This window comes from Astyanax mexicanus, chromosome 2, assembly GCF_023375975.1.
Source record: "Astyanax mexicanus isolate ESR-SI-001 chromosome 2, AstMex3_surface, whole genome shotgun sequence".
Classification (NCBI taxonomy): Eukaryota; Metazoa; Chordata; class Actinopteri; order Characiformes; family Acestrorhamphidae; genus Astyanax; species Astyanax mexicanus.
The window spans coordinates 27,698,646-27,712,802 of record NC_064409.1 but is presented as its reverse complement, the minus strand read 5'-3'; the positions used below and the strand labels follow the sequence as shown (position 1 = coordinate 27,712,802).

At 36.1% G+C, this 14,157-nt stretch overlaps 1 protein-coding gene across 5 annotated transcripts in view; it reads right to left on the bottom strand.

Moving 5' to 3' along the window:
- Positions 1 to 560: 560 nt before the first annotated feature.
- Positions 561 to 14,157, bottom strand: part of nrf1 (nuclear respiratory factor 1) — a 32,201-nt gene continuing 18,604 nt past the window's right edge. For 4 of the 5 annotated variants that reach the window (XM_007237762.4, XM_049475092.1, XM_007237761.4 and 1 more), the window contains 5 exons: positions 13,632 to 13,838; positions 7,309 to 7,410; positions 7,072 to 7,229; positions 6,045 to 6,169; positions 561 to 1,222 (listed from right to left, as the gene is read on the bottom strand). In XM_007237762.4, coding sequence (XP_007237824.1) covers positions 1,062 to 1,222; positions 6,045 to 6,169; positions 7,072 to 7,229; positions 7,309 to 7,410; positions 13,632 to 13,838 — 753 coding nt within the window. In that variant the 3' untranslated portion in view covers positions 561 to 1,061. Of the gene's footprint in view, positions 1,223 to 6,044; positions 6,170 to 6,659; positions 6,927 to 7,071; positions 7,230 to 7,308; positions 7,411 to 13,631; positions 13,839 to 14,157 lie in introns of those variants that run through there. The other variant, XM_049475091.1, reaches the window with a different exon arrangement.

Sequence of the window (14,157 nt, the reverse complement as noted above, 5' to 3'; positions counted from 1 at the left end):
CTCAGTTTTAGGGTGTTAGCAGTCCTCTTATAGCCTAGGGCATCTTTATGTAGAGCACAAATTCTGTTTTTCACTTCTTCAGAGTTTTCCTGTTGCCATGTTCAATGTTCAGTAGCAAGTATGGGAGAATTGTACACAAAACATCAAATTTAACAGCCCTGCTCCCCATTCACATCTGAGACCTTGAACACATTAGTGAGTCCAATTAACAATTTTTCCCACCCCGGTGTCATGTGACTCACTTTGTACTCACTTTTGTTGTCAGTGGTTTAGACATACATGTCAAACAGCTGCTGGCAAAAATATCTTTATGAATAAATTCTTTTTGAACAACAGAACATAAATGCTAATTCATTTTGTGGCTCAATTTAAAATAGTCATCATCATCATTCAAAATAATCATGAAATATCTGAAAAAGCACATGTTAAATCACGTTACAATGGTAAGTTTAGAAATTAGATTTAGATTTACAGTTGCAGGCCCTTTATGTTAAAAACAATTTAAATGTATTCTTCTGTATGACCAAATGTATGGTCAATATGCAAAATTCAGACACACATACTTTGTACATTTAAGTTTAATTTTTAACACACCTAAAGTAATAGCTCAAGGTTATTAACTGATAGCAACCTTACAGCACACAATTATTAACTACAAAATTGAAAATATCACAAATAAACTGTTCAGAAATCAGAATATATACATGAAAGAAGTTTCAACAACAAACCCCCTAAGCTCTCCACCAAAGCGTTTAATGCAAAAAAAAGAAAAAGAAAAAGAAAAAAAAAAGCCATTATTCAGTTACTGCTGTTGCCACACTGAATTTGGCCTCTTTATTTTCTATTATTTCAAACAATGTGGGAAAAAAATCAAAATACTACAATAAAAGACAATTGAACAATTTTATATTGGAATAGCTCAAAAAACTTTTAATCCTATGCAAGTTTTAAAAATATATTTTGCACTATACATACTACATTGTGAAGATTGTTCTGTTTCAGTGGTCCCGTCTTTTGATGGAAAAGCACAAAACTTCCTGTCCAATGTGTTTGCAGATGTGTCACTGTTCTAAGGTCACAACTTCCACAGCCTGTCCATCCAATGTTACAGTGTTGTCAATGCGCGTGGCAACAGGAGCCATGGCAACCTGAACAGGGCGACTTCCTTGGGCCAAACTTGTAACTACAGTTTGGTACATACTGACTGGAATCTGAACTAAACCTAAGAGAGACAGAGGAAAAGAATTCAGGTTAAAAATAAGAGTTTGAGAGTTGGAGATGCACTGACATATGGTAATACTTGCTGGTTACGTTGCAATTGATCTGTTTACGTTGTAATCTTATTTGCCATCTTTTGTAAAAACAAATGCTCAAAATGTTTGGTGTTATCTATACATTTCTCTTAAAAACCTTACAAGTAACAGATGAATCAGAACCAAAGAACCATAAATAATTAAAACATTGTTCAAAATTTCAAACCAATACTATTAAAACATACTCTTTTTCTTATTAAAATCTTTAACAGCCACAACACAAAAACCTTCAAAGTCCAAGATCAACCCCATAACAGTAAAGGTACTTATGACTGATCTCAGAAAGAAAAAAACTCTGTTTAAAAAGATTTTAACTCATCAAGAATACAAAAAGTTTTTTAATTAGTACTTTTTAAAATGTATGGACATTTATAATAAGTAATATAAATTTATTCATAAGATAAAATGTATACATTTATACAAAAATGGTTTATTTGTTATTTCTACTCATTCCATTTTAAAATTACTCTAAAAGGGCTTTCTTTCCAACTGAGACATTCATTTAAACAGATGAAAAATATAAACAAAACAATAATATTCTAAATTTTCATCTGTAGAGTTAAAATGCAGATGTATAACAAATAAAATGTAATTGTTTAAATTGATATTACAGCGACATAATAGTAGCGGTTATTTCCATTATATGGTATACAGCAGCGTCAGTAATTAGACAAATGGCCTTCAGTAAGCCAGTCATCTGAGACCATTAGAGGGAAGGGAGTGTAAGTGAGTAGTCATGTTGCACTTTGTGTTGTGAGGCCACTCTGTGAGAGGAGGAATGATGCAATAGAGGGCAGTGGGCAGGGCTACTGTGCTGCAGTGCGGTCCCAAACAATGGAGCGATTGAGCCATCCACGCCCTTTTCTTGCAACCATGGATTTCTATCCCTCTTTGCTTCATCACACTCTGTAACAGCCTGCCTTTGCACAGTATAAACACACACTGCATTCATAATAAATTACATTTTTCCTGGGTTTAAAGTCACGTTGCATCCCAACTAACTGAATTCTGCTTAAAATTCTTTGATTAATTTGCATGTTTTCCTGAATAAGGTAGAAGTTTTATTTGTTTTTGTTTGTGATCTGTAACAGTACTATTACATATATTAGTCTTTGTTTTAGTTTTCAATAGAGAAGTCAGTAAAAAAACAAAACAAAGAACCTGTTCTTACATAATCATAAATACCTCACCAATCAATGAGTATTGTTAGCTAGGCTGGTTCTGATTCTTTAATTACAGTGTGTCTGTGATTGCAGAGGCATAGTTATGGGGTGAAGTACCTCTAGTTTTCTACTTAATCACCAAGACATTGAGGGCCACTGAGAGGAAGACATAGAGGCACTAAGTGAAGCAAATCTGCTCCAGTCACTTCAGACAACCCACTTCAAAGAATATCCTGCATGTCCATTTTACTGATTGGACAGATGAGGTCAATAATTTCAGACCTGTTTCTGAAGTGTTCTTCCACAAAACAGGACACATCCCAGAAAGGTTTATTGTGTATTTAATTAAAATTGGCTTTGGAAAGATGTAACAAAAACTGATCATTAATGCTTTGCAAATATGCAAATATTATACTTCTCTTCATTTGTTTTAGGGCTAAAATGTTGAGTTCTGATTGTTTATGACTCCATGTAGCAATGCAGTACAATGTGTGTGTGCAAAAAAAACACCAAATGGTATATTATCATTACATAATAGATACATTTTAAGGAATATCTTGCAGGTAAGCTGTCATTTTAAATGTTAATGCAGCATTACAGTGAGGTTTACTGTACTTGTTTGAAATTATATTTTTAGAAGAAATCAAATGGTTTAGATGCCAGATTAAACTGATCATTTCTAAGTCTGCGCTACACTCAAACCATTCTATTGGGTACTTCTGTTAAATCCACAGACCTGAATCACAACAGGGGCTTAAATTATCTTAGTTGCAAAGGAAAGTGTATCAGGGCACTATTTATATTTTCATTTCAAACAATAGATTTTTGTTATCCAATATATGTATAAAATGTGACGTGGTTCCACCACAGCTGTGAACAGTGTGAAAAAAAAAAGAGCATTTCAAGTAAAATCACTTTAACTTATGTTAACTGCCAACAATTTTATTACTGATGCCTAAACATGCATAGTGACTTACCCACAGTCACTGCCTATTTCATAAATTACAGCAAAAGTTTTCATGATCAGCAAGAAAGTACAAACCTTGTATTTCTTCTGAATCGGTCAACTTCTCAAACTATATAACCTGCCATGTTCTTAATTTTCAAAAACTTTTTGTTTTTGCACAAAACAATCAATAGTCACTTACATAGAGGAGCAGGGACTTTGTCATTTCCCCTCAAAATCCCAGACTGTACTGGCAAAACATTTTGTGAAATTAATGTCATCTAATGATCTGTCCTGTCATGAGAGTTGTCTTGTGTTGTGAACTGTGTGACATTCAGTATGATACCCAAGTGAGTTACCTTGATAGCTAGCAGGAAGCTAACGTTAGCTATACATGCATGTACGTTTTTCAAGAGAAGTCAAGCACAGCCCTTAGCCATAAAAAAAAAAAAAAAAAAAAAAAAATTGGCTTCAGCAACATCCACAGACGAACAGCAGAAAAATAATTCAGGTGAGTTCACACATGAATGACGTGGTTAGCTTAAATAATCATGAATAATCATGCTTAATCTTGCTAGTAAATTGGAGATTTACATTTGGTGTAAATGTGAATTTTTATTTAGATAACTCTATAATTACAAGCAGAAATGTGAAGCCTGCCCTAAAAGTAGTGATATCACAAAAAAAAAATTATACATCAATTTTATCAGCTCTGCTTATTTTGTACTTTATAGTTTTATAATTACACACTACAGTCCTTCTGTTTCTCTAAACATTTGGGCTAATCCCTGGACGTCTAGCTTCACCCCTGTGCCTATATCTTTGGTGTTTCCCTCTGTCTCTGGCGTCAACCTATTGTATCATAATGCAAATACTGTATAAGCAACATATAGTAGTTTGATTGCTGGTAAAGCAGAATGCCACATATTCTTAAGTTAATCAAGTTGAAACACATGTTAAACACTCCTCTTTAGATAAAAAATACACTATGTATCCTTGCTCATTATTGGAAACTTTTAAGTGCTTTACAGTGCTGTCTTGCTCAAATTTGACAGCTGGCCTTGTGATTAGAGGATGCACTGATAATGGAAAGGATCAAGGTTCTCTAAGAGGTCACTGCAGAGACCTGCCTGCCTCCTGTGGTCACAATGGAATGGTGGAAGAACCTGGCAATCCAGCAGGAAAGCTACTGTTAGAAACCTGGCAAAAGGATACCAGTATACAGCAGGGAGTGAAGGAATAGAGACTGACTGGTGGTTATATTACCAAAAGCATGTTGTACTATTTGTAAAGGATGATACAAGCCTTCATTAAAAAATATGCCAGTACAAACTACATTTATCAGCGTGCAGCAGTGCATTATATAGAGTACTTAGGCAAAGCATGGATTAGTGAGAAGTGTGGAGGCTGTGGTAAGGCAGGTCACACACACACACACACAGACAGACACACACACACACAGACAGACACACACACAGATAGACACACACACAGATAGACACACACACAGATAGACACACACACAGATAGACACACACACAGATAGACACACACACACACACAGACAGACACACACACAGATAGACACACACACAGATAGACACACACACAGATAGACACACACACAGATAGACACACACACAGATAGACACACACACACACACAGACAGACACACACACAGACAGACACACAGACACACAGACACACAGACACACAGACACACAGACACACAGACACACAGACACACAGACACACACACACAGACACACACACACACACACACACACACACACACACACACACACACACACACACACACACACACACACACACACACACACACACACACACACACACACACACACACACACACACACACACACACACACACCATCTGTCCCGAGAACACCCAGAGGATTATTACTGACCAGCTTGCCTGGTCCGTTCTACATATCTCCTCCCCCCTGTCTCTTGTGTCACCCTATTGTACCAAAATGCACATATACTGTATTGTATTATCAATGAACTGACCACTAAATACTAAAAACATGTAAAAGTCAAACAGTTTCCATTCCTTATATAGTACAATATATTTTTTTAGTCATGCCCTACAAGGTAAATAACGCGTTTAACACAGCTTTAAAAGAACATAATAGCAAGGTAACTGGCCTGATGCAAAACCCCTACATGATTGTCATACTGTAACATTTGATCTCTGAGTACCTGAAACACAGAATTATTATGACTGTTATTGTTACTAGGAGCAGTGCAAATAGTAGTAGCATTACGACAGTAGTAGTAGTTATTACGACAATCATTTCTTAATAACCCTAACCTCATTTCCTGTTAAAAATCTAATATACAGATGCCTTGGTATTATAAGAATACAAGTAGCCTTTTATAAACACGTCACTTAACTTTGTTTCATGTTTTTTATTAATTTTGTGATGAGCTTAGCTTAAAAAAATTTAAGTATCACATACAAACTGTAAGTGCAAAAATAAAACCAAAAATGGTCAATTATTTTTAAATAGTCCATGTCATTATCATTCTATACAACTTGGAACTTGTGAAGGGCACTGTATATATTTTAAGGTATGTGTTTTGGACAGGACTTATACCGTTGGCATCTTGCACTCCAGTAAGAGCTCCTACTGCAGCTGCTGTCTCTCCTGCCAACACAATTTGCCCACCTCCTTGAAGAGTAGCTTCTGCGAGTGTGGCCACTGCATGGGCTGCTGCTTCACTGTAAAAAGAAAAAAAAAAAAACACACACACACACATTATGCTAATAACATAATTTTTTACATTGCATTGTGCTGATGACATGTATCTCCAAACCATCACTGATTGTTGAAACTTCACACTAGACCTCAAGCAGCTTGGACTGTGTGTCTCTCCACACTTCCCCCAGACTCTGATCACTTGTTTCCAAACGAAATGTAAAATTTACTGATGATCAGTGATGGTTTGGAGAGACAGGTCACCTGCTGGTGTTGATCCACTGTTTTATATTAAGTCTAAAGTCAGTGCAGTGTTTTCTTGGAAAATCTTACAGCACTTCATGCTTCCCTCTGCTGACAACTTTTATAGAGGTGTGGATTTCATTTTCCAGCAGGCTGATATATTGGTCTGATATAATATTCAGATTTTCTGATATTTGGGGTTTCATTGGCTGTAAGCCATAATCATCAACAATAAAATAAATAAACACTTTTTTTTAAATCTTCAAACCTTTATCAATTGTGGAGCAAGACTTTTATCCTAAATGATTTTCCAAAATGGTTTTACAGACACAAACCAGAGCATTCTGCCCCCTGGTGGAGGAATATTTCTGCTCAAAACCTTTAACCTTCACCACTGAATTGACTACATTACCTGCCTGCCCAGAGAATAGAGGATAATGCAGCCTCAGCCTAATTGGGTTGGGGAGAGGGAATAGTAACAGAATGTTCCACCAGTGGTGCTGATATCTGCTGTGCCCGTCATCAGTGATAAACAAGCTGCAGATAAGCACAGGTGATCACAGGTAACAGGTCTCTAAAGAAATACACCTGAGAATAGTTCTAAACTAGGGAGTGATGCTGCTTATATTTTGTAGAGCACTCCACACCCCTTTATCTTTCTTTCAAGATATCCCTTGTGTACCTATTTAGTGCCATGGTAACTGTTGCCCCAGGCTGCATCTCTTGGGATGCTGCAACAGCAGCCTCTGCCAAGGAAGCCACTGCTTGTGTAGCCTCAGATGCTTGTGTGGTCTGGATGGTCATCTCACTTCCCTGAAGTGCTGCCCAGTTTTGCTCAACCTGAAAGAAAAAGAAAGCAATGAGAAAAACAGACCAAGTAACATTCAGACAACAGTGTTAACGCTATTTTCCTTTTTACCTCCCCATCTGTAACTGTAGAGTAGTTGACCTGGGCGACAGTAACGGTGCCTGGCAGTTCTGATGCATCAGTAAGTGTGGCTACAGTCGCTCCAGTGCCCACCTGTAAGGACAATTAGAACATCAAGTGTATTTGTAATGTCTGTGCACCCACACATAATTTATCATCTTACTAAGGAACCAATGTCAAAAATGATGCCACAGATTATCATTTATTGGTGTTTTGGTACCACTTTAAAATAAGACTACCTTTATAAAGAGTTTACATTTAGTGTATTAATAGTTACTAATTAGGTTGTAAATGCCTTAAAATCATTAATAATCAGTTACAACACATATGTAGAAAGGGCAACAATGACCTGTTGTTCGCTAAATAGTGAACCCACAGCCGTCTATATTGTTGCCCTTTCTGTGTATGTGTTATAACTGATTATTAATGATTTTTAAGGCATTTACAACCTAATTAGTAACCATTAATAAACTAATTGTAATTGTAAAAACTAATTGTTTATAAAGGTAGTCTTATTTTAAAGTGGTACCAGTGTTTTAAACCACCCAACACTGAATTGCCTTTGGAGAGGTAATAAAATAACTTTTACATTAGCTTTAATGGCATGGTTTAATAATGCAGAAATACTTATTCCACATCAGTATCTTGTATCTCATTACCATTACTGGTACAAAAAAAAATTGAATGAAAAACGTACCTGTTGTGTGTAAAGAGGTGGCACATTTTGCAATCCAAATAAACAGCTAAATTATAAGCTACATAAAATAAATATACAGCCTGGAATGTGTAGTATATGCATCTTATTTCTGAGTTAGACAAATGCAGTTAGATTAATTATTAATATGTTTACAGTCCCCGCCAAAAGTATTGGAACTTGAAGTCAATCCATTTGTTTTCTACTCTAGACTGAAAACATTTGGAGTTGATAATAACTGATTTAATAGACAAAAGACCAATATTTCAGCTTATGGACAGGTATTTACACCTGGATCTTATACAAAGTTTAGAAGATAACACCTTCTGTCTGAACAAACCTATTTTTCAAAAATATTAGAACATGTGACAGATGTGTCTAGATACATAGATTATTTAAACAATAAGTAGCATTGAATGTCTACAATCAGTTTCAGATGGGTGGGTTTTGTCTGTGCATTTATAGTTACACGAAAACCAGACAGCTGACCATGAGTGAAAAACAGGCAACAGTAAAGCTGAGAACCCCTTGTAGAAGTTTAGTTTTATTGGTGGGTCACAGATGTGATGCACTTATTGCAGCAAAGGATTTGTAACTAAACTTTAAGTCTTATTCACATTAATTTATTTTATTGTTATCTGTTACAATACTTTTGCTCACAAGAAAAAAATGTTGGTCCAGACAGGAGGTGCTATCTTCAGAACTGTGTATCAGATCAGATGTAAATACCTGGAATAAAAATCTGAAATGCTTCACTGTTCCAATACAATTGGAGGGGACTGTATGTGAGAGGGAAGTTTGATGTTAAATGTATATACAGTGGAATTAAGAAGTTTGGGCTTCCCTGATTATTTTCATGATTTTCTTTTATAAATCATTGGTTGTTCAGATCAGCAATTTTAGTTAAACATATCATATAGCCGACGAACACATTGATATTTAAGAAGTGAAATGAAGTTTACAGAAAGTGTAAAGTTTAAATTATTTAAAATAAATTAGGCAGGCGCATACATTTGGACACCTTTACCTTTAAATACCTTTAGCACTAAATATTGGAACATAAAATTTGTTTGGTTAGCTCTCTGACCCTTGATCTACATACACAGGTGAATCAAATGATGAGAAAGGGTTAAGGAGCCAATTGCAATTGCAAAGATGTATACCCTCAACCCTCAGACCAGCTTCAAGGACCTACAACATCATCTTGCTGCAGATGGAGTCACTGTGCATCACTCAACTATTCAGCACACTTTGTACAAGGAGAGTTTGTATGGGAGAGTAATGCAGAAGAAGCTTTTTCTGAGCACACGCCACAAACAGAGTCACTTAAGGTATGCTAAACACATTTGAACAAGACATCTTTATATTGGAATAAGGTGCTGTGGACTGATGTATTTTTTGGCGGGTGGTATGTATGGCAGAAAAAGAACACAGCATTCCAAGACAAACACTTGCTTCCCACAGAAATATTTGGTGGTGGTTCCATCATGCTGTAGGGCTGTGTGACCAGTGCAGGTTCTGGGAATCTTGTTAAAATTGAGGAACGCATGGATTCCAGTCAATATCAGCACATTCTTGAGAACAATGTTCAAAAATCAGTGAGAAAGTTGCGCTGGGGCTGGATACTTCAAAAAGACAAAGACCCTAAATACTGCTCAAGAGTATCTACTAAATATTGATGTCATTTTTGTTGTGGTGCCCAAATGTATGCACCTACCTAAATTTGTTTAAAGAATTATTGCACTCTTTTTGTAAATCCCATAAAGTTAATTTCATTTCTCAAGTATCACTTTGTTTGTCTGCTATATGATATATTTCACTGAAATTGCTGATCTTAACAACCAACGATTTAATAAGGAAAATCATGAAAATTATAAGGGGTGCCCAAACATTTTACATCCCACTGTAAAGCATTACATTTAATGGCAAGAAATGTTACAGTAATTATGCCATTTTTTTGGATTAGTTTTAATGAACATTGTCTTTTAGCTTCACAACATGAACAAATACAGAGTATATTAAATGCACTGAAAGCTGTATGAAATGCTTCTGTCGGCGTGATGTTAACAGGCGATTGAGGCGAATATAACCTAAATACCTGAGCTAATGATTATGGATTACATAGATCCCTTTTAGACATTAAACAACGCTAAACTAAACTGGAGACATATCAAACTGCCTGCGTAGGTTAGCGAACAAGTTTATGGAGCTGCGCTACGTTCATGCTTGAGTTTACCTTTCTGAAAGTCTTGGTGGTGAGAGAAATGCCTCATAGTTTGCGCTGAGTTTTGTTCTCCATGGCAGCGCAGCTGAACTTTTCCTAGCAGTGTTAAATTACGGTTCGCTGGAGAGACACTGTGTAAAATAGCCTGGGGTCTGTGTGTGCGGCTCGGGGGAACCGGTGTTCTGTTGAGTTATGCTACCCATCAATATGTGCTTCTTTACGGCACTGCACATGCGCGACCAAAAATGTTTTGTTTGATTTCATGTTTTTAATGATAATTCCTAAGTTTTTATTGGGAAAAGTAAACAGTCTGCTTAAATGTAAAAAAAAAACACGTAAATAGCAGTTAAAGCATAGCAATGGTAAGTTAAAAAATAATAATGAACTGTAAACTATAAAAATCACCTATATGAACTTTTTAACAGTAAAGAAAAAAATGGATCACAGAAACCTATGCCATTTGTTCTTGAAAATGTTTTATGGGCTGGTCTGAACAAACACTGCCTGAAAGGTCCAAATTATTATGTGGAATAATAGTTCATTAAAAATGATTTATTTTTATTTATTTTATTTGTTGTACTTTTTAAATCAAATAATTAAAAGTAACTATGTAACTTTTACTTAAAGTACATTTTAAATTGAGTACTTTTTTTACTTTTACTATCAATATTAAGTTGCTCAAACTAACAGATAAAACCAGCATAAACAAGATTTGTATGAATAAAATATACTAACAGCAAACAAAAACAGTGCTAAGCCAGTGCTAAAAAATAAAATAAAAAAACAAAATAGGGCAGCTACACAGTGAGCATAATCAAACTAATTTATAATTTTTTATCATTAACAATACTAATGTATAGCATTAATAAAGATACACAGTAGCTACTAGCTAAATAGTTTTAAAAGGCCTTGGTCTCACCAAAGGAGCTGGATGTTGTGTTCAGAAACTCTTCTGCCTACAGCTTAGACCAAAACTTGGCTTAGTATCAGTGTTACTAAAAACATTGACAGGAAAAATCTAAACTGCCATAATTTTCAGCCCATTATATCCTATATATGTTAAACTAATCACGCCGACAATAAACTAGTTTAAACCTAGGCATTTTTAAATATTTATAAATATTGTGCTCATGTCTGTTGCTGTACCAGACTAGTGTAAATAGTATGCCATACAATATCATAAGCAATCACAAAAAGAAATCTAGTGGATTTTTAAGATGCTTCATGAGAACAAAAAAATCTGTTTGAGATGTATCACACAAAACCAGTTTACGAAAATTATTCAAATTATTACTTTTGAAAAAGCAAGCACAGTGATAAAAAAATCGAATTAACTGCACGCTCTGTCCCTTGATCAATCAGGATCTTCTTTGTAATAACAACACAGCTAATCAGGAGTACTAAATATCGACCACCTTGGATGTATCTTCATAGAGACGAGCCACGTCTGGGCACTTGGTGAAATAATTGACAGTGACTAGGATGTAACTGTGGCCTCAGATGGATCTCAGAAATGGTTCCACGATGTCCATTCTAGTCCCTTGTAGGGAGTTTCGACAATGGGGAATGTTACAAGAAGGGCTGATGGGGGGTTTGTAAAGGCTGGTGAGCTAGCACATAGGGGAGCCTACAGTTCATCAATTTCCAATTCCATGGAGCCCCAGTCACCTTCCAGCAGCTGATGGACATCATCCACCACCCTCATCGGAGTTCTCACTCACAGTGTTAGTTCAAGTTTTTTTTTTAAAGGGATTCCCTATCCGGAAGCTCCTACTGTATGAAATGGGCCGTGGAGGAGCTCAGTTACTCCCTATGACGTAGGCCCTTCGAACTAACCACAGAACATGCCCCACTTCAGTGGTGGGATCTGTGGATGCTGACTACTTCCGCTTCCGTGGCGAGAGAGACAGTTCAAAGTAGATAATTTGTTAGTTAGCTAGTGTTAGCTAGCTTACCTAACTAACTAACAAGCAACCTACTTTGCCACCGAAGCGGCTCGAGATTATTGAAGCCGTGAGGTTCCCTAACGCGGCCGATGCTGCGGTTCTCCAGCAGTGAGCCTCGGTATAGCTTGTGTGTTGTCCCCTGGCCCGCAGAGGGTCAGTAGTTGTAGCCCTGCCTACTGTTAATGGCATGATGGTGAAGTTGAAAACAAAAAAAGAATCAGAGCGCTAATCTTTTTTTGCGTTTGTTTTTTTACTTTGCCACTTAAAGTCTATGCCAAAAACTGAATTACAAAATGTCACTTTGCTATTGATTTTTCTATTTTGTATTTTTATTTTAATTCTGTCAGACATGCAGCCCATTGCAAGGACTAATATATAAAAATGTTATCACTGCATTTTGAATTTATTTTTTAACATTTATTATGCAGTTCATCAAGAAAAGGAAAGGCCAATCAGCTTTTTCTTTTCACAGTCAGATTTGTCTTTGAAATACCCGTATGGTAATGAAATTGGAACAGCAAAAAGTCATTTTCATTTTATTTTTGTCACATATGAACAGTGCTCTAGTGAAAAATTAAATTGCAAATGAGATTTAATTTTGTTTTTAATTTTGTCAAAATATTTTCACACGTTTGGAAAAAGAAAGCACAAAATGCTTGCATTTTCATTTTAGTTTTATGTTTGGCAGGTGTGCCCTTTTAAGGAATGTTGTGTTCAGCAAATCTGTGTCAGTATCTGGTTCTGGTCTGACCCGGTACCGTGTCGCCCACTCAAAATAAATCTGGAGCGGGTAAACTACAACAGCTTACAGCTGGCCTGGGCACGGTTGGACTATGAGCTGAAAACAGTTAGGGATTTTGATGGTCTAATAGTGAGACAGCATGAATGTATTTATATATTTATATTAAGAACACACTTGAAAACCCATATAATTGTTTTATTTAAGCATTATAATTAATGTAGAAATCTTCAATTAAGACAATTAAGGCCAAATCATGTGACTCACAAGACGCTTAGGGACACAACACACTTTAAAATAAAAAAAAAGTGTGCCTTCCAGAGGGAAATGTAAATATTATTGCTTTGATGCACGCATGCACGCACGCTCACAAGCACGCACTTTGAGCTGGATAATGATGTAAAAAGCGTTTTATCGGGGCCAATTATTATTAGGTATTTAATTGTTGCAGAAATTGTTGTTTAGAGGTTAACACTCTTTCTTTTTGTCAATGTATGCCAATGCTCACAAAAAGTATAACTTACTGGTATTTCAAACCAGATTCCTTTTTTGCACAAAATATATTTACATTTTTCGCGTTGCGTTAAAGAAATACCAATATCATAAAGGTCAGAATGTACATTCTCTATAACAACATAAAATGTGTTTCAAAGGAACCTATTTAATATGACACAACACCATAACCCCACAGGGCTTTAAAACTGAGCTTACCTGAATAAGTGAGACAGTTCCATCAGGATTACTAATAGTCTGCACCACTGTTTGTGAGGGCACAAGGTGTGTTATGTTATGTGTAGCTGCTGCAGCAATCTGTTGTGGGGTGATTTGCTGGTCTTCAAAGGCATAAAGTAGGTCCTCTCTCCCATGCTGCTTGTAGCAGTTCTTAACAATTGTCCTCAGAGCTTGCGTCCATGACACCTGTCAAAGGTATACACCCACGAATTAGGAGCTGTATCTAGGCAAGGTTTGTGACAACCAGTGTTAATTTTGTTAACAAACACTATGACGAAAAAAAAAATTGTTGATGGCTTTTTTCATGATGAAAACAATCCAAGAACTAGATAAAAAGTAATCATGCAGTAATCACTGTTTTCAGTCTACAGCAGAAGTAATGGAATTTAGGACGGTAATTTATATAACTGCACAGCTTATGCACACTACACCCAAATAAAGTTGTTAGGTAATGAAAGTGTAGACTAGTGAAAACCAGTAACGTTAGTATAAATGTGTACTGGAT